Here is a 26,007-nt window from a genome sequence, read left to right on the forward strand (position 1 = left end):
CTCTTTACTGGAATTGCTTACAGAAATTCAGCTAAATGGGACAAATTACATCTGCAAAAAACAGGCCTAAATTAGTGAAAGGAAGTTAATATCTGGAAATACTGTTTTAATACATTATGTAAACACACACACGCACAAAGTTAATTGGAAGAGCTTACCAGCATGAAAATACTCTTACCAGCATTAGACGATAGAATAAGTGAAGTTCAGCTCTGAGCAAAAGACACTCCCCTTGAAGGAGAAGGAGATGGGGAATTGAGGGAGTTGTCATCTTCAGGTATAGATTCAACAGCTAACAATGATTTGTAGTACTCATCCTCTCCGTCAAGCACTTTGATTTGGCTTGAAAGAAAACAAACATTTATTAATTTAAAAAATGAATTTTGTCAGTATCTTAAAAAATAGAAACTTCTCTGTGAATGAAAAGTGCTAATATAAGAAAGGAAAAAAAGATGTGATGATTTGATTAGAAAGATGTAGCTTTATACATGTTCTTTACTTCTATTTTCTTATTGTTATACTCTGAATGGTTCTGAGGATCTGTGAAAGGCAATAAAGTCTTTCTTTTTTAGGGTGACAGAATGATAGACCAGATATTTGCATCAAATGGGTATTTCATCTGAGCAATGTAGCTCAATGTATGCATGTTCCATAACTAGGGTATGATTTTGATAGATGGGTTGCTGTGAATATGAGCCAAAGACCACACTGTCAGTTTTTCGGTAAAGCCTTATAGACATCAAGGGGTCTTCATTTTTCTGCGATGCATGGTGAGCACTGCGGTCCCATGCTAGTGTTTTTGTTTCCTAAATGAAATACAAACTTTTGTTTATTAGGGGAGGGGAATCAAATAAATCAAATTTTGTACAGTCATTTTGGGCTTGAGTCTTGACCCAAAGACCTGTTATTCACTACTTCAATCTTCAGAAGTTGAATGAAAAACAGAGAATGTAATATAGAAAATTCTTGTATATAATTGGAATAGATGCTTTTGTGAGACCCAGCATCCATCAGTTCTCTCTCGCCCAGGCCATCAATCAGTGAGATATTTTGGTGACTGTATAGTAGTCAGTTCAGCTTTTGTGAACTGCATTCAGTGATTTCTACCTGCTTCCAAGCGATAACTGCTTATGTGAAAATGGGAACTGACTGCCATCCTCAGCCAAATGGAGAAGCAGCAACTCCTGCAGGGGCAGAGCAGCCCCTCTGTCAGCTCCTAGAACGTGCTCCCCAAGGAGGACTGAAGCACACCGTCAGCGCGGTGCTGGAGAGCTTGCAGGGCTTCTTTCCACGTTCTAGGTGAGAGGACCTCAGTTTCAAAACCCTTCATCTGGCACCTATCACTAGGGCTAAATACATGCAAAAACATAAAGAAGGCTGATTTTGTTTTTGTAATAGTATTTTGAGAGAGCTGGAGAGCATATTTTGTTAGAATCAGTTCTAGTGTCTGCAGACAGCAGTACACACAAGTTTTATATTTGCTTCTGTAGAAAATGTCCAATGTCAATGCATAGAGATATGTTAATTGTTTATTTTTAGAAACCTCTAGAAAGTTTTGCATATTCTGTAATATCACAAAGGACTTCTGTTTACAGTTGCTTAGAACTAAGAAGATGATAGATATTTACCCAAGTTTTCTTGGCTTCCTCTTGCTCCCTTGATATTCTAGAGTTCCCTGTGGAGAGGGCCAAGAACACACAGTCAAAGCAAAGCAGCAAGTTGTTAATTTTTAATTCAAAGTGATTTTGTGTTGAATGCAAGCAGATGCTGATAATATCAGAAGTCACAGCATAATTTTTTTGATCAAAGGGCTCAAGTGAGCCTGATGAAGCATGCATCTTGCTCGTCTTTGATAAACCACATCAATTATTCACCGTGAAGGCAGACATCCTGACATGAAAGCAACAGATAAAGAGCATAAGCACATGTTCAAGATGAGAGCAGAAGAACGTGGGGGTGGGGCTGGAGGGGCTGAAACAGGTATTAATAACAGAATTATTAACTGGAAACAAAGCCAGTAAAACAGCTTTATTGCCACTTTGAACTCACATTTAACTGGTTATAGTACATGTTGTCCTCAGGGCTATTCAGCATTTTGGGCTGCTGACATCGTCGACGAGGTGTTCTCAGCTTCTGTTCAAGACAGTTTTCTGAACCTACAGAAAGAAAACACAATTTAGTTTTAAGCTGTGCCAGGTGCAGTGAATGTCTTAGTGTATTTTAGTCTGTAAACAGTCCTTTCTTCTGTCCTGTTTGGTCCTGGATTTATTAGCAAATCTGTCCTATCCAAAGTAAGCACACACAAACTCGGGGATCTTTGTTTTCTCTCTTGATATTCGGTTCCAACCAGAGTTTTTAAAGAGAACTTCATTTTTACTTTTATAATATTTTTTATTCTTCCATATATCTATATCACGTAGTTCCTTATTCCTTTCACTCTTTATCTTAGTATCTTCTGTTATCTAAGCAAGAAATGAGGTATATTGTGACTAGCTAGGGATGTATCATCCATGAGCAGCAAAACCGTTTTTCTAGAATAGACAGTAATAAAGCCCTTTGACTGATGAGACTTAGTCTATTATCATCATTTTTATTATATAAAAAGGCTACTTTCTTGACATGGGTCTCTGTTTAATCAGAGTAATTGGACCAGTTTGGAATTATGCCTTCTGAATAGAATTTGTGATGTGCTGTAGACTAACACTAGCTTAAAGTCATCTGGAAAGCAGAGTTTAAAGATGAAGGAAATATTTTAGAAGGGGTGGATTCTGAAAAGAACTAACAGCCTTTCTACTTTCATTTGCCTATTTTTCATACTAAGGAAAAAAGACATTACACTGTGCTGTACTCTATTTTACTAGGTATTTTCTGTGGTACATCCTCTAGATTACCAGAATGAAATGACAATTTCAGGGTAAATCTGTATTATTAAATGACAGTGTGGGGGTAATAATTCCCCCAGTGTCTTTGACTTTTGTGATATCTTCATGTTAAAAATAAAAATTATTTTAATGACAGTATGACAAAAAGAGTTTTTGGTAGCACTGAATAAAAAATACACATCTGATTACATTTGCATCCCATATTGCACAGGAAGCTTGCTCTGATATAAAGAAGCAGCACAAAGCTCAGGTAGCACATGAGTTCCTTTAAGCACTTCAAAACTGAAGTCAGCATGGCTTGTGTGGAAGCAGTGCTCTAATCTCACAAATCCATTTTTAAGATCTGGCCTTAAGGAGGAGGTAATATTACAATGGAGGTCTATTATACACTCAGGTTCACTGGCTGCAACTACTGTACTTTTCTGCAGTTACTGAGTGAGGCAGAGGAGGTGGTTTCACTTAGGCCTTTTCAGCCAAGTGACTGCCTGCCTGGGAGATTTTCTCTCTCTCACTGTTTTTTCCTCCCCCTCTGCAGCAAAACTCGAAAGATCCTAGTTTCCTCTCAGCTTGGGATGGCAGTGCCTGTGTGGGAGGAGAGTGCTTGTCTCGCACCGACCGTCATGTTCCCTCACAGCACCTGGGAGGGACGATGGGTTAAATGGCCACCAGGGAACTGGGTCTAAAATTCAAAAATAATTTTATAGAGAAAGGAGACATTTTTCCAGTAAAACAAAGTAACTTTTAAATCATATGCTCACATTGTTTGCTATTTATGATCTCCCAAGTTTCAGTTCTTTATACTTCTCAAGTTCAGTAAACCTTTTTTTTTGCTTAACAGATTGTGACAGCTGAGCCTGAACCTTTGCTACTTACCTGTACAGTGTACAACCAGGCAAGGCAGAAGCTGTTTCAGAAAATATTTCTTGAGAGTCTGGGGAAATTGGGTGCTCAAGTAATATCTGTGTCTTTGGAAACTTTTGTCCGTAATATTTCGATAGGATATGGGTGAAATTTTGTTCCCTCTGAAGTCTCTGTAAGTTTTGCCGAAGACTTGCCATAACTACCTTCTACTTTCTATATGCTTGCTCTGAAAATTATTCAAATATGTCCTAGAGTTCTCTGTCTCAGGACAGCAGGGTCTGCCATTTTTGCCAGCAATGATTTCAATCTCAAGGTCCAGTGAGTTCCTTTTTACATCAATGAAACTGTGGAGTAACTCCCTCAAATAATTTTCTTTTTTATTCTAGCAAGAGTGAATAAAGAATTTTATTCTATTTTTTTCTCATTTTTTTTCTATATTTTATTCTATGAATAAAGAATCAGGCCTTCAGAGTTCTGCATGCTTCCTCACACCTCTCTGCAGCTTGCCAAAAATAAATTCACAGCACACAAATATTTAAAGTATTATAATATGATGGGGTATTCTTTTTTCCTTTCCCCCAAAATGCTGTTGTGGCCTTCATGTTATTTTGCAAAACATCTATATGGATATTCTTTGATTTTAAAATGTCTTTTATTCTTAGAATTCTGAGACACTAACATTTTGCTCTAGCTTTTTATCCTGACACTTAATTACTTCTGCATATTCCATGTGTAGTCTGCAGCTTGTGTCCTCCAAAGGAAATACCCTTTCAGTGGGCCCATTTGTCTTAGTGCTTGGTAGCATACTACACGAACAGTACAAAATCTGGTAATGTTTATCATAAACTACCATATCTGGAGAAAACTGCATTAACATGTGCTCAACACTCAGCAGTTGAATAGGAGTTTTAAATGGTGTTCTAAAATATTTTGCTTTGATGACAAACTTAAGGCCACCAATGGGGAAAAAAAATCACTTGTCATTTTAGTAACAATAGCAGCAGCACCAATATCATGAATAGAGTATTGTTGATATTGCACCCAAATTGTGCCAAGTGATCTGGTACATCCAAACTCCTGCTTTTGCTACAAACTTGGAGACCAGATGGGAGAGTAAGCACGTGCACTTCCTTCAGGCTGTCCTTCAGCAACCATATTTGATGCCAGATATTTGCCTTCCTTTTGTCTGGAAAAGAGCTTTTCCCGTGTAACACCAAGAGCAGAAAATCCTTAGGTTACAATTTCTTATTGGTAAATTCCTTGCTACAGTGCAGAAATAACATAGAGTAGGCATGATTCTTTCTGCCAAGTGCACGAGACCAGCTGATCTGGCAAGTGTAGGGTAAACTGAGGTTGTAGCATCCTCCTCCTTCCCACACTTGAACCCAGAGAGGCAAAGTGGATGACGGCAGTGCTGACACACATGGGTGAGCTGGCTGACACGGAAGCTTCCCTGAAGCTAACCCAACATTGATGCTGCTCACAATGAAGGGGGTTAAAGACTGGCAAACGGGTAGATCTGATGGACTATAAAGTATTTATAAGTAAACAAACACTGATGGGGTTTTCAGTTACTCCTCCATTATGTCTACTGGTCATCTTTTTTATTCCTCTGGTACATAAGAGCCCAAGCCAGTAGACCAGTACCTTGCAGTGCTCAGCTGGATTGAAAATACGCATGTTTTCAGCTAAATGCAAAGTCAAACTTCTGAGTTACATTTTTCAGAACAGGAAGTTACATAATTGGAAAATAGTGTCTCAAAGAGAGACTTGGAAATCATCATGGATGTTCTGCTGAATATGAAGTAGATTGGGTGCAAAGCAGAAAAATACTCAACAGAAATAGGAAAATGGTGTGATTGTTCAGTGCAAAGTTATTTTAAAGAGGGTGCTGGAAACACTCTCAGAATGTTTTGATAACAAAAATGATTCAAGAACTGGAAAACCTGCCATACAGTGAGAAATTAAGGAACACTGATCTATTTAATTTATTCAAAAGAAAGGTAAGAGATAACGTAAAGCAATTCTAAGTCGCTGTAGAGAAGGAAGTTTTCTGATGGTGGGTGGCTCTTCACCTTAGAAAACAAAGGTCTGAAGTGTCTAATGGCTAGAAGTGGAAGAAAAATTCAGACCAGAAATATGGCACATAATGAAAGTAATCAGTCAGAAGAAAAAATTATTTAGCAATATGATTGGAACTCAAATCAAGATTTGAAGCTCTTAGGAAAGGTCTGTTTTGACTCAAGCAAAAGTCAAAGACTTTTTATTCAAAATATGAGTAGGTCAATTGTGGCTTAATATGAATTCATTTCTCTAGTGTGATTTTTACCAAGAATCTCAATATGCAGAAGACTTTTGTATTGATCTTTTGATTTCTGGGATACACTTTCACCTTTGAATATCCATGCATCTCTTCTTTGCTTTATTATGGCTGATAGAAATATTTTTCTTGGATTAGCCATCACGTCCATCAAGCTGACACTTTCTATGACATCTCTTGGCTTGGAGACGATTAGCCCATTTCATATGCCATATCTTATCTAGATGATTTTTCTGGTTAAAAATCCATCCTTTCAATAAACTGCAAAGGGCTCTTTCAGAACTCCACAAGCTTCTGAACAATAAGGTTTAATGAAAGACTTTAAAAACTCTTTACCACTTGCACAAGGACTCCTACATCTAGGAGTTGGGCCCAGATCAATACTTTCAAAATAGTACCTGCAAGAATGTGTATTTCTAATGATTTCCCATGAAGGGGATGACTTCACTGTGACACTCAGTGACGATCTCATGTTAGATGTCCAGTTTGCCCTGCTCATCATGCTATTAACAACTGGTGGACAGGCATTGGGAACACTCTTGAGAGGGACAGAGAATCATCAGATTTTGCTCTCTGAAATGAAGCTGAGATATTCATAAACTGTTCATGATTAAGCCCTTGCTTCAGAAACCCCTTGATGCTGATAACTTTGCCAAACTTTGCAAATTCTTTCTACACAGGGACTTTTGTAGAGAAAATGGTGATGAGGCAGCTACAACTGCATTTGTAACTTGTAGCTGACATTGATTGAGTTGGTTTGATTTAAGCCTGGTGCAGCGCAGAGGTGGCACTAGGCGCTGGATGACATCTTACTCTCAGCAGGAACGCACAGAGGGCACCTTTGCCAGCATGGCAGCACCACGAGATAGGCCGCGTTATTGACTCCCTTCTTGGAGGGACTCCCTTCTGCTACAACACATATCAAAGGGTGGAGCTGGGTACTCTCATTTTCTTTCTGAAGCCACTTACACAAAGCAGGTTGGGAAGGGATTAATCTTGTCTCTTTCCTGTTACAGGTGAGCGTAAACATGGTATCACAAGAAAGGATACTCCTTGTCTAATTACCCAGACTTTGGGAGATCTATAGTATGAGGAGAAGGGGCAGCCTGGCAAAGGAAAGGTAATGGGGACATTTAGGGGATCATATTTATTATTAACGGAGTAAGCAATTAAAGTAGATTTATTGGTACAACCAAGAAAAATAGTAAGTATGTGGCTGATTTCCAATCTATAATATCAGATGAAACATGAAAGTGCAGCCCTTAATTATAAGCAAATATTACCACAGACTCATGGGATCTCATCATAACATCTCAAGGTCTACATTCATGAAAATTTAAGCAATGTTTAAAATCATGTTAATTTGTTCTTTGTTTGTTTCTTTTCCTGCCAGTCTAATTTATTCCAAAAGACTTTGGTTCTCAAGCCTGGATATATTGATCATGCCTATGTAAAGCATTGTTATAGCCTGGGGAGAAGACTTTTGTGGAAAAACTTGTCTTTGTTCTCCTTTGATAATTTATATGTATTCTGATGTTTTCAAGCTTTTCCAGTTTTGAATCATTTTTCAAGGCAGCAAGTTAACTTCACTTTTCCTCTTGAAGTCTTGGGCAAATGCAGAAATGACCCCACAGACAATGATAATATACATCCTCCTCCTGGACTGGATGCTAAATGGATAATTATGTGCAGCATGTTGACTTCAAGGAACAGTTATATTTTCTTCTGTGCAGTACAAGTCTATTTAAACAGACGACTCAAGGAGCTAGTGATTCTGATCCCACTCATATCAGTGTTAAATGGGAGTGACCGAACTTCATTTATGATGTGGTAAAAAAAGCTGTTAATGAATCAGGCTTTACGATTTTAATTACTGCAACTTTATTTTAAAAAGAGAGATTTACAAAGGGCAGATACTGCTGTCAGACCATGAGTGTTCATACAAACATGTTTTCCTTCCTCTCTCGTTCCCATGATTCTCCACTGTTTGCACACATTTACATCACACCATAAATGCAAAATGGGAGTAAAATGAAAAGCTTGCCTGAGAAGCAGAGTGAGCAGTCAGGCAGTTAGACCCTGCTGCACTCCTGCTGCGCCTGCTGGACTGCGATAGCCAAGCCAGTGAACGCAGAACTATCTTGCACATCTCTGTACTAAGCTGTGGTCACTATAACTGTAGTACAAGCACACATTAAGAGATACCAGGCCCATATCACTGCCTGTTAAATGTTACCAGCTATAAATGCATCAGAAACAAGGATAGGGTAACAGCTGTAATAAACTTCACAGAGCAAGTACCATAGAGTAATCTGGTAGCTTCATTTGGGAGTAATGAAAGTTACTAGATCTATACTGTACACTGTAAATATTAGCTATATTATGGTAGTTCTGCAGGCATGCAGCAGGCTGGGGGAAAATAAAGACACTAGCTCCAAAAGATTTTAATCTCAATATGGGCAAAACCACACCAAAAGACAACAATGTGGGGCAGCAAAGAGCAAAAAGCAAGGCTAATTGGTGACTTAAGCAATCAGGCATGTCTCTAGTATCCTTTTCTTTTTCCTTTTGAGGTTAACGGGAGGGGAAAGAGCAAACTACAGGAAGAGGAAATGGAAAAGAAAAAAAGAGAAGAAAAATGAAATAATCAAGTAAGATACTGAGAAACTAAAAATGGAAGAAAAGGGAATAAATCACCACTAACGGTGCAGAAGTAGAACCTAACTAAGTTCTGGCATCAAGGATTTGATTAATCTAGTGACATCAGAAGCCTGGAGGCAAACTGACATATTTAATAGCATTAACAATCGTAATTCTCTCCAGGATACTTCATGCTTACATAGCAGTAACTTCAGAGCTCTGCAAACCTTCATTAAGGTCATCCACTCTGTTGATATGAAATATGACTGGGAACCATTCTGGCCACTAAATTCCTTCACTCCCTTTCTCTGCAGAAGAGTGTCCAGGAAGACACAGGGCCTAGTGCTCCTCATGATGCTAGTGACATGCAAGCATGGAAAGAACAATAAATGAGATGTTCTTTGAGGAGTTAGAAGGCCTCAGCCCTTGCTTACTTTCACAAAATGTCTTATTGGAGCTCCACAAAAATGTTTCTAAAGGAAAAGAACCTAATTAATTTTGGAAAAAAAATAATGCTTAGAAAGAGTGATTAATCTTAAACAAATCCTGCAATTCCCACACACTCAAAGCTTTTACTGGGATTCAGTAGGTAAGAAAAATAAGTTAGATTTCATTGTTTTCAGTGTCAAGTGCTTTGCAGTCTAAGTCTGTAGCTCCAAATGTTGTTACTGGTTTCACTGAAAATGCATAGCATTTTGGGGGGTAAAAAGTCCTATAATGGAAAGATTTAAAATGAAACAAAATCAAGCTTTGTGATCACCTCAGATCCTCCACACAATTGTGGTGAACTAGAGTTCTGTTTATTCAGATGGAGTGTGTTCTTAGTGCCAAGAGCCATAGACTGCTAGGGAAATTAGTGTAGCCTCTTTGATGTCACGTGCATCCCAGAATCTGTAACACACTGCTAAAGCTGTGAGCACGGCCTTTTGTTTATAACCCTAAACAGAACCATTTGAATACACACACTGAAAGAACTCATAACAGAAGCAATGCATTTTCTTCCACTCAGTGATTCGTTACTTATGGCTTCACTTTGGATACTGCAGTTCTATGCAAAGCCATGTGCTTTAGATTATAAAGCACACTAAGTAAATCATAAGTTTTTCAAGATGGTATGTAAAGGCTGTTTTTGCATCTGTTTGTTGCCAAAGACCCAGATGATACTGTAATTAGAACAACAAATATTTTATGTGAAATCAATCATTTAGTTGTCTCTGAACCCTGAGACAATGGCTTTTAGATACACTTTGTTGGGAAACAAGATCCATAAATAGTTAGAATCCTGGTTTTTGTTATTTTTTTCCCTTCCAACACAATTCTGATCTTTCAGTATTTGTCAGTTTTTTCAGTTTCTATTGTCAATGATTTAACTATAGAGGGAAAAAGCAGAGATTAAACAAAGCATACCAAAAAACTAAACTGTCAGTGACTAACACTGGTAAGATTCAAACCTGTCAGCAAACAGCATGCTCCTACAAGTACAGTTCTGAACACGTCTTCCTACACATATTGAATATACACCACCCCCTCACGTGCCCCACATGTAATAACATTTATAGGGTATTTCAGAGGTGTGGTAACTAGTCAACTAACTGGTCAAAGCCAAAGAAGTTTACAAAGTTACAACTTTAAGAATAATTTCATGTCAAACTACCCTGGACAGCAGAAAATTTTGGACATTTGGACATTGCATTTTTGGACAATTAAGAAAACTTAACTGATGATTATTTTTCTTCCCATTCTTACATTTGGCCCAAGGCTGTTGTGGATGCTGCTTTTTTGTTAATTCTTGAGACCTTTTCAGAGGAGATGGTTATTGATGAAAAACAGGCCATTTCAGGTATGCTGGAATTACTCCATCTCACAGCCTATTTTCAGGTTCTAGGAGACCTGCCTGACCCCACAGCCCTCCAACCAGATGTGGTCCCGTTCTCAAACTGGGCAGCCACTGTTGAAAAGGTAATTGCTGGATAATAAGAAATAGCTATCTTTCTTACATTATCACGTGAGGTAAGTGATGTCTTCTTTGCTGTTTGAACAATGCTGTATAATCAATATGAGTGACTGGAGAAATGCACAGAGGAAAAACCCACTGACAGCAAATAAATACAAAGAGATCACTTCTGGATCAGAAAATCCCTGAGCCACAAACTATGCTAGGCTGGAGAGTGTTCTGGGCAAATATCTCTGCTTGCTTGTCCTACTTCTGTACTATACTCCAGGCTTTTCCTCTTGGTTGTTGTCACAGAGAGGAAGTTTGGCTAGACAGACTTTGATTGGACTGGAAATGTTTTTTTCTGTTTTATGTGAGGTTACACACATTCAAATGACTAGGAAAGAAATCCATTGAAAACAAATTCAAGCAGTCTAAATCCCAAGAGACAGACATCTGAACCTGAGGATAAGGTAACTCCTTACAAGGTCCATGTCAGAGCTTTGAATGTAAAGATGATTTCAAGGCTACCTTTGACTACTCACGGCAGAACGATTGCACAGTGCATGCCTTTTGTGTGTGCTGCACCAGATCAGCCTGAGCTTCTGGAAGGCAGAAGTGGAAATCCCTTGCAAAGAGGAATATATAAATAAGCCAGGAATTCTTCATTTTTATGGACAGGCCCCATTTTCCCTTTTGTGTAGGTATTAGTCTGAGGTATTAGTTTTGAGTCAGAAACACTGGGACACCTACAGAGGCCTTGTGCATCCAGTGGCTCACCATGATGCAAGCTCAGCCCAATAGCATTATGTCATAGTTAGGACTTGGGTTGCTGGGGCAGTTTATTTGTTTAGCTAAGGGAAGAGAATATGATCAGAAAGGATCTCAAGTGACTATACTGTCCTTCCCCCTCTTCCAAAGTAAAATCACATCTCATGTTAGAGGTATGGGAAATTTTAAAAATTGCTCAGAAACAAAGATATGAAAGAAATTCCTCACAAATAAAACATCAACAATGGAATGACTCATTTCTGTGCAATAAGATGACTATTCCTTCAAAGAAGAGTTAGATTGATTATTTAGTCAAACAATCTGATTGATTAAATTGCTTTGGTAAATTTAAAATATGAACCCTAAATATCATGACAGTATCATCAATTTCAGAGATATTATTTAGAATATATTTGGACCTGCTAAAGCAGAAGTTTTTAAACTGCAGACTGTGGATTTCTCAAGAGCTGCACATCATGTGCTAACACATCTCAGAAAACTGGCACTGGCTCATCTTGTGGATTCTAGCTAAAAAAGCAAAGCATATGGGGAAAAAGATGAAACAAACAGAAAAAGTAAACACTGCGATTAACTTTTAAAAATAAAAAGTCAAAACATTCACTGCATTAGAGACTAGTAACAAATCACAAATACCTTTCTAATACTGCTTCTCTACTGAGCCAACTCCTGAGTTGCCAAAAATGCATCATACAAATGGAGGGATTTGGTCTGCACAATCCAAAGTAGGATGGAGGCACTCTGTAAGTTCACACTCAGTTCTAAGACGTGGCTTATAATGTGCATGTGTTTCAGAGTTGCTGTCCTAGCATATCGCCTGGATTTTTTCAAAGGTAATCCCTCACCTTCTTCCAAACTGTAATAATAGCATTTTTATCCCATATCCTCAGAGATTAAGCCACTTGATTGACTTTGAATTCTGGACACACTGGAAATTTGTATTAATTTAGCATAATGATGAGGCGAAATAAAGGCTCTGTGGAACTACAACAGCATGGTCTCTAAGGTTTTGTTCGTTACAGAATTGTAATTTGCATATCTAAAGGCTTGAAACCATGGGTCCATATTGATACAACTAGCATCTCAAATTTGAGTGTAGCAGATTCAGCATATATTTCAAAGAATAAATGGTAGAAGCCCAAGATAAAATTCTCAGTAGATTTCTTCATTAAGAAAGAAGGTTTTTTTTCCTGAATTCAAGGTAGCTGGCAACAGTAAGTTTTAAAGCAAATATTCAAGAAAGCTTGACTGAAAGCAGCAAAAATGCCACTAGTTAAGTATGTGCTTCCCAAAGTTGCTACAGTGATTTGGTCTGACATTTTAAATGTTGGAAATACGGTATCTTGACCAGATAAAGGAGACTAATGCTGCTGACCTATGCATGTTAAGTGCTAGTGATCCATTCCTTTAAGGGGGTGTTAATTGCCTCTGAGACTCCTAACATTAGACCTACAATTAGTGATGGTTCACAACTGACTATAAATCAAACTCAGGCCAGTAAGTTCCCAGGGAATATTTTGAAAGAGAAATTGAAGAAGCATAAGCAAACTATTCAGCCAATGACACAGAGTTAGAAAAATAGGTAGGACTGGACTTTAAAGATGGATGTGTCCTGTGAAAGAGCACCTAGATCTTCTCTTTCCGATTCTAAATCAGAAACCATTTATTAGTAACTTATGCTATGAATCACAGGATAGAATGCTGGACATGTATAAAAACAAGAGGTCATTCTTTCAAGACTTGGGAGCAGTGAGGTTAGATCATTCACTTTCATCCTGTTAAGATGTAAAGGTAGATGGGAGCTTCCAGTGGTAGGAAAGTGTGTTTAGAAAATGTAGAAGAGATATTTAAAGAAAATTGAGGGAGCTCTGGACAGAATTTCAACACTGGGATGCTCAAACCTAATAAAGCAATTTTAGGCCATGTATTTCATGATACCTACTCCTACCATCTGCAGTAGGTATTTGGGGAGAGCAAAGGACATACAATATCTGTACACTTCATCCAGTGCTTCCCAAAAGCATTTAAAGAAAAGCTAGGCAAAGAACTTCATTTCACAGGGGCAGAGGGACATATATACTCATATGTGTGCATGTAAAAATAAAGTGAGTTGACTTTCTGATACTACAGTGACTTGCTAATGTGACAGTACTTTGTCTCTGAAATTCAATTTCTTGACAGGGCACAGCTTGGCTTAGCATGTCAGCTCACTGTACTGTATTCCACTCTGAATGTGGCCTTTGTACTTGCACGTCACTTATTTTAAATTGTTAAAAGCTACCTAATTAGTTGGAGTTCATAGTCTTCTCATAAATAGGTGACTAATTCCAGTGACTTTGATGACATTTTATTCCTCAGAGCTTAGTGAAACCTCCTTTACCAAAGTGAGTGGCAATTTTAGGGTTCAAACTGATGCACAAGGAGGGCCTAATTTTTATAAGGTTATGGCTCACCCTTTCTGGAAAATCAGGTTCCTTCTTGGTGTCTCAGTGTAGGTACACAAAATTTCCTGCCACTCCAGAAAACACAGACCAAGAGATTTAGGAAATTGTCTGGGGAATTGACTTGGGCAGGTTTTCCACCTCTTAACTTCTATGGGTCTGTGATTTTTTTCAGACCCTCTCTTACAACTCTGGACTGTATTCTCAGTTGGTAATAGAATAATATACCCCTACAGAACTAGCTTGTGATACGACCACATCAAATTCTGTTTGTGTCCATAATTCTATACTTGGGTCTGTGGGTACTGCAGAGCAAGCAAAGTTCTGAATTAACACTCTATTAGTTACTGTGCACTAATTCCCTGTGTCAATTAGCTATAAAGGACCACACAGAGTTACAGCATGAATAAACTAGTGCTTTGCAAGTGTACCTGTTGCCATGCAATGTCATGCAAAGATAACTAAGCCAGTTCTGATTTAGGTGTCTTGGCTACCAGGGCAGTATGCCATATTAATATAATTCTCTTCCATAACCCACTCTGCTTTTCAGTAGGACTAATTAGCTTAGCCACAGCACTGCACTCATCGAGCTATACTGCCTCCAAGGTCTGATTCATATCTAGCTTGAGCACTTTTGCAAAGCACTGGCATGAGCTGAGCAGCTGTATCATAAATTTATATCACAACTTATTCTATACTAACTTTCCTGTGGAGAAAAAAACTAACAATCAATCAGCTTTACCACTGTGAACAGATTCATCAAAGCCTGCTACTGAAATAATGCCATAATAATAATGACAATATCCTGTCCTCAGCAGTAAGGCTGGTATCTTGAAAATGCTAACATTGATGCATAACTTCACTACTAGAATTAGTTTCTGAAGGCAGCCACAACACTAAGCATATGAACACATGGGAAAAAAACACATTGATATTAATGAGGTTTAGAAAAATATGATTAAAATGGAAATGTATAACAGAATTTTAAACTCCTCAATTTGGAGAGGACTGTCTTAATTATTTCAATTACTAAAAGGCCCTAAAAAGTAAAAGGTTAGGGGCAGAGAGAAATAAGCATTTCTCTTCATTTGCAGAAAATATAATGAATCTAAAAAACTCCAACACCCTTTCTACCCACACAAAACTTGAACTAACTCATGAAGCAGTTTTAATTCAGAGATAACTGAGAGCCATTCACTTTCTGCAACCACACATTAACATGTAGGAGTACTTGGGCTAATCTTTGATGAAAAATTCTGATGTTAGGTTCTTCAATAAAATAAGCTCATGATTAATTTTTGCTTTCATGAAAAGTATCAATTACACATGCAGTTGCTCAGCATCATCTAAATTAAGTGAACATGAGGCTTGTGGGTGGACAGAGGTAAACTGAAAATAATAGGCAAAATTTATGTTTTCAAGTAAAGTACAAAACAAGTCACTTCAAAGAGGCCCATAAAATGATCATTTTGGAAAAAATATTTAAATTATAATACAGCAAAAAGCAAAGAAATATGACTTGTGGACCTTATGTTACAGTTCATTGTTTGCTTTCACAAGGTAGAGTGGCAGGCAATTATCTCCCTCTCATCATGCATTTCATTTTTGATTACGTGATTTTGCATTATTTGGAACTTCAAAAAGCAGCCACAAAAATTTGAGGTGCCGAAGATTTTTTTTTCTCTGAAAATGCAATTTTCTAGAAAAAAACTGTCTACCACACCACATACTGCAAAACAAGAATTTCAGTTTTTACTGCAAAAACTTACACATGCCAGCAATCTGTGTGAAGTCAATGTGTTATGCTACTGCATAATGATGGACCATGTGTGGGCTTGTAGGACTGGACCAATATTTTTTAAAATAAAACATATTATTTAAAGATATATCCTTTTTATTTCTATCAACAAATTACCCATACTTGTTTGAAACAAATTACTCTTCTTTCATCATTATGTTGACATCACTTTGTTCAGAAGAAACCATGATATAAAAAAAGCAACATTACTTTACATAGAATGAATCACAATTATTTAATTTTATTACCGAAATATATATTAGAGATTAACTGCACAAACTTTTTTGCATTCTGTGTGTGTCTCTGCTATAGTACTTGATCTGGAAAGTTTATGCAGAGATACAAAACATTGACACCTTCCTTAGATAGTTGTTTGGGAATGTGAAGTCTTAGCTTTATGTATTTTGCATATTTATTTTTTAGAGAGAGAGAAAGATGACCCTAGCAACTGTTTTGAAATAGAGCCTTGCAGGGTAGGACACAAGCAGTCAGGCTGTACAGCTACTGTGTGTCCTGTGATGAAAAGATGTCTGTAACCCCAGACAGCGCCAGCAAAGACCTAATGGCCTCATCACACCCGTCCTTCTTTCTCTTTCCCTCATGACTACAGAGAGCCAGGACTATGATATCAGTTTGAATGTACAGAGAACTTGCAACATTAGCCTTGAGAGGAATTAATTTCCCAATCACTTCTGCTGAAGTGTTAAATTCAGATGTTTAATGATGATATTTTAAACACTATCATTACTTATTTCATTGGAGCTCAAGGCACATATGGAGAGAGACAGTCAATCATATTAGGAAGAGCTGTGTGATTTATTGGCCCTCTAACACAAGAAACAGTAGTAACTTTGTGCCATTATTCAAGAAAGACACGAGGCCCCAGCACCAGTTATGAATCTGAGCCCACAGAAAGGAAGCTGAGCCCATCAGATTTCATCCCTGTAATGAAACATCATGGTAGGAGAGAAGCCAAGGAGCCAAGGGGACCAAGGAGCGGAGAGAGCACACCTGATTACCTTTTCTGATTTGATTTGTGGATGATGAAAATAGTCAGAAGTAAATGTCTGGTGTCCTCTCTTGTATCACATCACTGAAGAGGAGGCAAAAGCTTGTACTTCACATAAGAACCAAAGGAACAAAACTAGTAATTCTGCCTTCAAATGGACTTTTCTTATCCTTTTAAAGAACTTCAGGTATTTTTGTAGTTACTAATATTTAAACAGAGACCTGTACATTAACTCAGCATGACATGTTCAGCTTTCATTACATCACAGAATGGGTAGCAAGTGACACTGGTTCTCACCTTCCAGACAGCTTAATAATTCTTACCCACTGTGTATAGCTCATGGCAACCTGTGGATAAGAAATGCTCTGCTGCTGCCAACTGTAACCAGGTTGGCATCCAGCAGTATTTCTAAAATCCAGTAAAGTCTAGGACTATGAAAGTTCAATTTAGTATTCATCAGAAAACTGTGATTTTGTCACTAAAGTGACAATTTTGGCACTAAATGAAAAAAAACAGTCAATGACATCACAATGAAGTGTCTCAGCTTTTTTTGATGTATCAGGAAGTCTCTTCTAGACTACTGGCATCTGAACACGAGACACTGTTAAAGTAGAGTTCAAAGTCAATAAAATGATCTCACTAGCCTTGCCAATGTGCATAAGGGCATTTATCTTTAAAAATAGCCTAGTGCTTAGTTGCATAAAGTCCACATGAAGTTTAATGGATGAAAGTGATTAAAGATACCTGAAAGGTGTTTCTACTTCTTAGCCATTAGCATGTCACATTGTTAAAATTCAAGTCTGCTTTCAGCTCCGGGTACTCAAATCGCACCCCTCCTTATTTCTAAAGGGGAGGGATTTCCAGTTAGACTTCATCCATGTGGAAGAGAAGCATGCCAATGAGAATGACAACGCACAGGCACTGACAGGCCTTCTTCAGAAAGCCTCAAGGCTCAACAACCATATCTGCAGCTGAGTTAGAAGCTAGATGGGGTTTTTTTTTAGTAAATTATTTCTTCACTAATAGTGGAATTTTAGGGCAACAGAAACTTTTTTTGTGAATTCAGGTCATATTAGCTAATAGTTTCAGCTGAAATAACATGAAAAAAACTTCAGAGATGTTGAAACAATTCATTCTGGCATCTCAGAAATAAAACATTTTGATTTTGTCACAAGGGGACTCCTTTCCCAAAACAGAGGAGGTAGTGCTGCCACCGCTGATATCCAAAAACTCAGTGATTAGGCCATGTTCTTCGATTGTGAAAGATGTAGCTTCAAACACCTCCTTTAACTGATTTGGTAGAGGGACCTGAACTCAAACATCATGCTTCTCAGGAGAGTTAACTGCTGGACTAGAAAATATTCTTAGATAGGTTTCTCAGCCTGATTTGTGAAAGTGTCCCACTTTGCATAAAGTTGTTAAATATTCATTGAAACAGAGACTGAAAGCCAGGTGCTGGCCCCTTTTCCTTTGCCTGCTCAAATTACCACGATCTCAAGTCAATCACATGCTCTCTGTTTCTGTGGCCTACTTACTAGTTAATGTACATTCTATCGACAGGAGAAAGGGGAGAAGGAGAAATACTTTCTTCTCCTAACTTCTATATCTGCCTTGGGCATAGCCAAGGCCAGTGGAAAAATGGGTAGGTGAAAATGTTGAGCCTTACCTTCAGAAGGACAGTACTATGGAAGGTAAGAAAATATCACTTCCTGACATGTAGAGTGGTTAAAAATAAAGCAGTTTAATGACAAAAAATAGTATTATTTAAAGGAGAAAGAAGTGACACATCTGCATCTATTTGTATCCAGTGTTTATCCCTATTGGCACAATTAATAAAAGCTATGCATAATCACATGAAGATCATTAAATCCACTGGCTCAGGCTGCTGACTAATTGGTAAATACACACTTGATAAAAATGTAAAATGTATGCCAACTCCACATTTTAAAACTGGTTTCTACTTAAAATGTCTCTGCTTCCGATTGCTTTTCCAAGAGAGCTTCGTTTCATGGTTATTGGTCTTAGAGAAACAATAGTGCTCAGAACAGTGCCAAAAGATCTTAGGCTCTAGAGTGTGTGAAAACAAAGGACCAGCTTTACCAAGTCTGTAGAAACTAAAGATCTATCTATCTATCTAGGGGGATTTTCTAATGTATCTGTGAACCTAAGGCCTGCTGAAGCCAACTGTTGAACGCATCAGTAGATTCTTTCAGGCACTTCAACTCCTTTACAAATGTGGCCTTTAGCACCTGTTCCTGCAATGTTGTTTTAGCCTTCAAACAGTCCTACATGAATGTATCATTGTGCGAAGAAATTTTGATTGAGTCAAATCTGGCAGATTCAGATATAGAAAAGGTCCGGGAACCACACAGGCCCGTGCTTGGAGCAGACGGACACTCTGACACTGTTGAAATTAGACACAAAGAAAAATAAATTATAAAAAGCCTGATGAGCATGAGAGTGGCTGGGGTTGGAGCCATCTACCCCATCTCTAAAGGTCATGGGGGACTCATCTCCACTCTCTTTCGGGCAGCATGAAGCCTCTGTACTGCTCAGTCCATCACACCCTGCTTTCAGAGGAGCCATGAGGAAAAGAGAAGGCCAGCATGACCCAACCACAGGTTCTGCAGACAGGGAACTCAGCAAAGACTTTAATACTTACAACGCCTCTTAACAAATCCGCGGAGAGCCCAAACTCAAGGGTGTTTTTTGCCACCCTCACTGATGGCTCTGATTGTAGAAAGCCCCCCCACATCAAACAATCCCAGAGGGAGGGGGGCCTTGGGAGCTAGCCCAGTGCTCCATCTGGGCCTGACCTCAAGTTTTTTTGTATTTACATTTTTTCCAAAGTGTGATTTAGAACAGATGTCACTGGACACCAGTGCACTTCTCCAGGGTTGGAGTAGAAAATCACAGCAGAAGAAGGAGATACAGAGCAGCTCTATTTACCTTACATGAGGATATTGATCTGAATAGAAAAGAGAGGACAGAATTCACTTATTCCTAATTTTAGTTTACTTAGACTCACATCCAAACATCACTGCTGGCTTCTTTCTATTATGGCTCAGCAAAATGCTTGGTTTGATTGTGAATAGCCTTATAACTAAGCAGAGTATTTTGGTTTAGGGATGGATTAGGACCATCTCTGCTTGTATTCTCATTCCTACCATTGACTTTGACAGTGCCTGAACAACATATTCAAAGCACTTGCCTCAAACCACACTTATGGCGTGCATGTTTGAAACAAAGGATGAAATAATGTTGACAAAGTATTACGAAACTGATATAGCTTTAATAGTGGCTTAATGAAAGAAATGGGAATATGAAACTCCCTTCTTCTCTAGACAATGCGTGGTGAAATAAGCCGTCCGCAATGGAGGAAAAAAGCTCAAAAAGAAACTTTTGGAAACAATACATTGACATATGGTCCCATATGTTGAATCTATACTGCTTCCTAATTCCTTCAGGGTAAAATTCACCCTTTTCCTGAGCAAATTCCAAGTAGCTTGACTTTGCCTGTGAGAACTGAAGGAGAGAATAAAATCTGCTGTCCATATACAGACAGGCCACAGGGCTGTAAAGCAGCTTCTCTGCAGCTGCCATTTATCCCTTGACTGGAGCAGCACTGGTAGATTCTTTCTATCCTTTTGCAGGTATTTATAACTGCTGATCCATAGGCACATCCTCACATCTCCTTGGTCCAGTCTGTCAGGAGGAATGTTTTCACTGCAAAGTGTTCCCTGGTGCAGAGGGCACGTGCTTGGCTTTCTAAACCATGGTATGACAACAGAATAGCTGGAGCTGCTTTGAAGGTTTTGCACATAGAAAGCTGCACGGTGGTGCCCATAAAGCATACCCAGGGCTCCGGGACAGTCATGTTCTACAGCACTTTCACGTGATGCCTTTACAGTCCTTAGGTTTGTGAGATACATGTTTTCCACTCTCATAATTCCTGCTCTTGTGGAGTTCATCAATTCCTGGATGCGGGACTGGGAGAGGAAATGGCCTGTAAAATCTAGCAGCAGCTTTTATACTCCTACAGTGCAGATTTTATAAGTGTGCTGAGCACAGGTGGCCAAATATCCATCCAGCAATGACAGTGTCTCATCTCTAAATGCTCTAAACTCAACTGTGATGTATTATTATTATTGTAATCTTGCCACCTTTTGGATGGCTGCATTGCTTATAGGATCAGCTCATGGCATAGGCAAAGTGGACGACTCCCTAGGTTAACAAATTGTTGGAGATACCAAAATAGCCACAGTCCTGTTGACTTTGCCAGAGCTCCGGAAAGCCAGGCTGCCTTGTGCTGTTGCCACCTACAGTTAAGACACTCACCAGCAGTTTTCAGCACTAACCCTTATGAAGCTAACATTCCACTACAAATCTGTTCACACAAGAAAGGGAAGCTTCTATCATAATCTTTATTCTCACAATCCTTATTGACAGGATGCTTCAAATTTCAGGCACTCCAAAGAAGACACACACTACTATTTGCAGCTCTCCCTTGTCATTAAAGTGCAGCTCAGTGGTCATTTTACAGGTCAGTTAAGCTGTTAGCTTTGAATTTGCTTGTCACCGTGTCTAGTCTGTTTCAGGAGCCAGTAATTAGCTGTATTCATTGGTCTAATTTCTTTGTATATGAATAGTTTTGAAATTATACATTACTAGGAAGTTATATATTTGAACTCGTGTTCATGTTTTTTGATTTGTGTTATACCATGCCCTCACCAGCCTGTCTGTTAGGAAGAGGTGCCTTTGCATTTTGTAAATAGGTATCTCTACAGCCTACTAAGACCATCTTTACACATTCAGCCAATTCAGCAGTTCATGCTGTCTGCTACTGATTCTTCTCCTTTGGTTTGAACTAGGTCAGAAAGTTGAACTGGATGAAATATAACTCAGAATAAAGTAATAATGATAATTTTGTGTTTTATCCAGATTTGCTGGTGAGTTACTCCCTCCAATACTCACATTGCCTGTGACTATTGGAGAGAGTAAAACTGCAGTAATTGACACCCTCATTGAAAAATGGTCTGTGAGATGATGTCCAGATTTTTAGCTTAGCTGAATTCCACCAACAGGAAGGGGATTCAAAAGGTATGTTCATGACTGGTATCAGAGAAAGATACAGTAATGTAGCAGACATGGAATAAGATAATCAACTCCCTAAAAAGTTCATTCAGCAGAAATCCTGCTATGAAATGGGAATAAAGGTAGAATACCCTTTGTCCCAAATCTGGTAGCTCAATGAATGAGTTTTTGTTTCTGGGTATTATCTGAGTTGATTCTCAGATTCTGCTTCGCCACCTTAGCCACCCAACTGACTCAGCTCCCAGGTGCGGACCTAAGGAAGATGATCTACAGCAAATACTGGAGCCTAGCATGCAGACCTCTAAACTTGAGGTGCTGCCCAACCCAGGCTTCCAGAAGGAATTTCTGCTACAAAGAGATGTCTCTTCAGATGGAGGAGGAGGTGTTGGGAGACTGACAGAAAAAAGACACCTCATCTCACATCTAAGCTGGAAACTGTAACTCTAAGGAAAGCCACAATCGTAGTGCATAAGTCTAGGATGGGCATCTACTCAATCCAGCTCTACTCATTTGGGTTCAACTTTGGGCAGGAGAAGCCCATTAGAAAGCTTTTTTTTTTCCTGGAAGACAGTCATTTGTGCAACTGCCATAAACTTTGAGACAGATATGATGGAGATAGGGGCTTCAGATCTCTGATTCCCCTACTAAAAGCAGCAGACATCTTTCAAGCCCATAAGAAAGATTAAGAAGTACTTGCATGAGCTTCTTCACCTGGAGAACAGGGACAAGAGTTATCCAGACAAAAACTACAAAAGACAAAGGATGCAAAGAAAGCATTTGTGTCCAGAATCACAATAAGGCACTAAGCTAACCTTAATGCTAACCCAAACTGAGTCCTAGTAACTGAGACAGAGTCAACACTACATCCTAAACATATCTATACAGGTACCATACACCCTACACCACAAGAATGAAAAGACCTCCCTTTTGTGAAATCCTCCTATCTTGAGGGGGAAGATGATTACCCCTCTTCCAAATAAATACAATCAGTCACCACTCTGCCCTTCCCCAGTTCTGACAAGGGCAATGAAGGCTCTTCCATGGCTATTAGAAACCATTTCAAAAGCTAAATCAAGATGTGGCTGTGGAGCAAACAGTATGGCAAGGGAAGGTGTGGTAACTCCTGTATATTTCCCCTGTTGGTTATTCACCTTTGTCTCTTTGCATCTTGTCTCCGAAGGTCAACATATTTAGGGACAGAGACTATCTCTGTTTGTTTGGTGCCTATGACACCTCTGTCAGAACGTGAATCACCATCAGCAGTGTGTCAGCCTAAGCTGATGATATAAGAGTTATGCCTGACAGTCTCCCCACAGTGTAATGTTTGCACCGCTTTTTTGCTTTTTTAAAAAAATCTGAACTTGACATTAGCTGCTTTAGACCATCACCAACACTTGGAAAAGTCATGTCTCTTCTTGTTTAATATTTGGAAGTACTTAAGAGTTTGAGGAAAATATTTTCATGGAATGTTTGATGTAAAAATGCTCCAAGGCAGATAGATTTTTTCAGTTAACATTTCAAAATTGCTTCAAGACTGGATGAAGGATTTGATGAAATGCTTCTACGTTTTAATTTTCCAGCTGGAAAATGAAATTCTTTTTAATATTTAAAGGGTCTTTTACAAAATACATAGAATTATCAAACACTACCTGGGCTGTTCTGCAGGAAAGGGAATGGAAACAAACATGCCTGGAATACAAGGCCCTGCAGCTACTCAGCAGTCCATGGAACAACTTTGGTGAGTGTAACCACATCCTTCTATCCCAGGGAGGCCTTTCCCAACAAAAAGCACAGAGCCAATGTACTCTAGACAGATATTTAAAAGGATGATTGGAAAAAAAGCATCAACTCACCCAGGACAAAGCTCATCATCTTCTAGATGGACTGGGGGTGGTCCTTGTGTGAAATCATCCTTACACTGACTGTAAAGAAGGGGCACAGTATGCAGTTACTGCATTTACCTAGTATTTCCTGGAAGAGGACAAGAAGTAGATGGGTCTCTATCCCCACTCATCATCTGGCTGATCAGCTAAATTGTCTTTACATGCAGCTGGGAAGGTTTTACAGAAATCTCATTCACATTCTTTTTCAAGTGACTGCCTTTCCTTACATCAAATTTCCTCTTGCATTAAAAGGGCAGTTCCTGGATAACTTTGTACCATGTATGTGTGGAAAGACTGGTACTGGTTTGATGTATCACTGCACCATCTGCCCTAGAATGGAGTAGCACTATAAACAATGGATGGAAGGTTGCAGAAGAATGGTGGTTTGTTGATGCACTAACAAAACAACCCTGTCCTGACCACTCTGATCTGTCAGACAGGAACACAACAGCAACACTGGAGGCTTATTCAGTCTTCAGATTATTCTACTGCTTGTAGAATTGCACCACCACCTTAACTGGGAAGACAGTACACTGCTTGCCACAGATCAGAGTCCATTTTCTCAATGTGCAGAGTACAAGACTTGCTTTTTGGTGGTGACTGCTTGCTGTAGTTACCACAGAAAGAGATAGGAACCACAGACCTACATGAAGAATTAGAGTTTGAGTAGTTCGCAAGACTGTGAGCAAGGAACAACATTTTAGACTTTCCTCTCTGCTCTGGCAGGCTTCACTGTGTCTCAAGGCAGTTTTGGTGTATATGTGCCCTTCCAGGCACCTATGAGGGAAAATAATTCCTTCTGATATTCTCAAGTCTTCCTTTAGTCTGCTCCAGTAAATCATACAGCTTACTCTCTCACTTTCAAGATCCTGCAATACTAGCAAAACTTGTTTTAAGTTCTTTATTTTTCTCATCTTTCAAAGGTAACTTTTCACTGCAAGCTCGCTCCTCCTCTGCTAATAGTATACACTACCTTTTAATATTTATGACAAAGACTCGGGAGAACCTAAGGTCTACAGTCTTAGAGATCATGATACACTAAAGGCAACTCATATGTTTTGTCAGGCTAATTGGCCTGCATGGAGCGTTAGGCTGGCACTGCACTACAGCTTCTAGTTCCAGTTCGTCTGGAGCCACTTGGAGAGTATTTGCTACACTGCAGGTAATGCACATCGCAAGGTTCTTTCATCTATAAATTCCAGAACAGTGAATTACAGAAAACTAGCCTAGCTCAGAGACTTCACAAACTCATGAATCATCATGGCTACTCTTGTCCAGGGAAGGAGTTTTCTATGAAGCAGAAAGTGACATTTTCCACCCACTGTTGCAATTTGTCTATGTGGGTTCATCAAAATCCATCAGGATTCCCATGAATGGGTCTATTTTATGGCTGAGCACTGTTATAGGCACATATACTTAGGCAAGTTGCAAACCATCTGTATTCCAGTTTCTTGGCTAATGAAAAGGAATCTCCATCTTAAAAGCCAGTGGTAAGGAGTTTTTAATTTTAGAGTGATCTGAGATGTTTTAACAGAAAGTGATATTGCAGTGATACTGCAAAGTACTGAGACCAGAATTTGGCCTACGATATGAACTCACAGCTCATATTTAGAATCTGTGGTTGAAAATTGTTAATTCTTAATTTCTTTTGAGAATCAGATCTTAACTTTGCAATGACTTCTTTTCCATCTGCATGCGAGATTTTAAAAATAGGACTGGTGTTTCCTTTAATTAGTATTTGATACAGTATTAATATTTCTATTTATCTTTTACATGCCATATGGATTAAATTCTCATTACTTTTGATCTTAATACTTTTAAAATATGTAAATCAGCAGACGGACACCCTCTTTAAAGCAGTGTTTTCATACTGCATCCATTATTGCCTTGGGCAATAGGAAAATATCTGCATTGCTAAAATTCCAGAATTGTGAGGAAATCTTGAAAAATCAGATATTAATAAATCTAGACAAATTAAGTAACGAACAAGTAAAAAACCAGGCCTTTAGATTCAGATGTACCTAAAAATGGCATTAGAAGTATCCAAAGATCACTACGGAACAAACATTTTAAAAGTATCAAGTTAGTTCATTTCTGGAAGGAGAAGAATGTGTTCACAAATTCAGCTAATTCTGGATGCAACACCTTAGTAGAATACTATACTTTTTTCTAAATTTACCTTTAATCTCAAACTTAAAAAAATTGTGATTTGTTTTCATGTTTACAGAAGATAATGTTATCTTAATTCATTTTGTATTTTTCCAACACAATAATATCCTGCTCATGATTTGATAGATCATAGGTGATAGATTTGCATGGGCATGTATTTCAATGTGGGGAGAGGAGAAACTTATGGG

General features: G+C 38.6%; 1 protein-coding gene across 1 annotated transcript in view; it reads right to left on the reverse strand.

Annotated features, from left to right (window-relative positions):
- Nucleotides 1–206: 206 nt before the first annotated feature.
- MYO3B (myosin IIIB) overlaps nt 207–26,007 on the reverse strand; it is a 199,090-nt gene continuing 173,289 nt past the window's right edge. The window contains 5 exon segments of the mRNA XM_026061451.1: nt 207–342; nt 1,629–1,675; nt 2,050–2,156; nt 4,594–4,598; nt 15,945–15,984. Of these exon segments, the coding sequence (XP_025917236.1) occupies nt 207–342; nt 1,629–1,675; nt 2,050–2,156; nt 4,594–4,598; nt 15,945–15,984 (335 nt within the window).

The sequence above is a fragment of the Apteryx rowi genome, unplaced genomic scaffold, assembly GCF_003343035.1.
Source record: "Apteryx rowi isolate R43461 unplaced genomic scaffold, aptRow1 scaffold_180, whole genome shotgun sequence".
Lineage (NCBI taxonomy): Eukaryota > Metazoa > Chordata > Aves > Apterygiformes > Apterygidae > Apteryx > Apteryx rowi.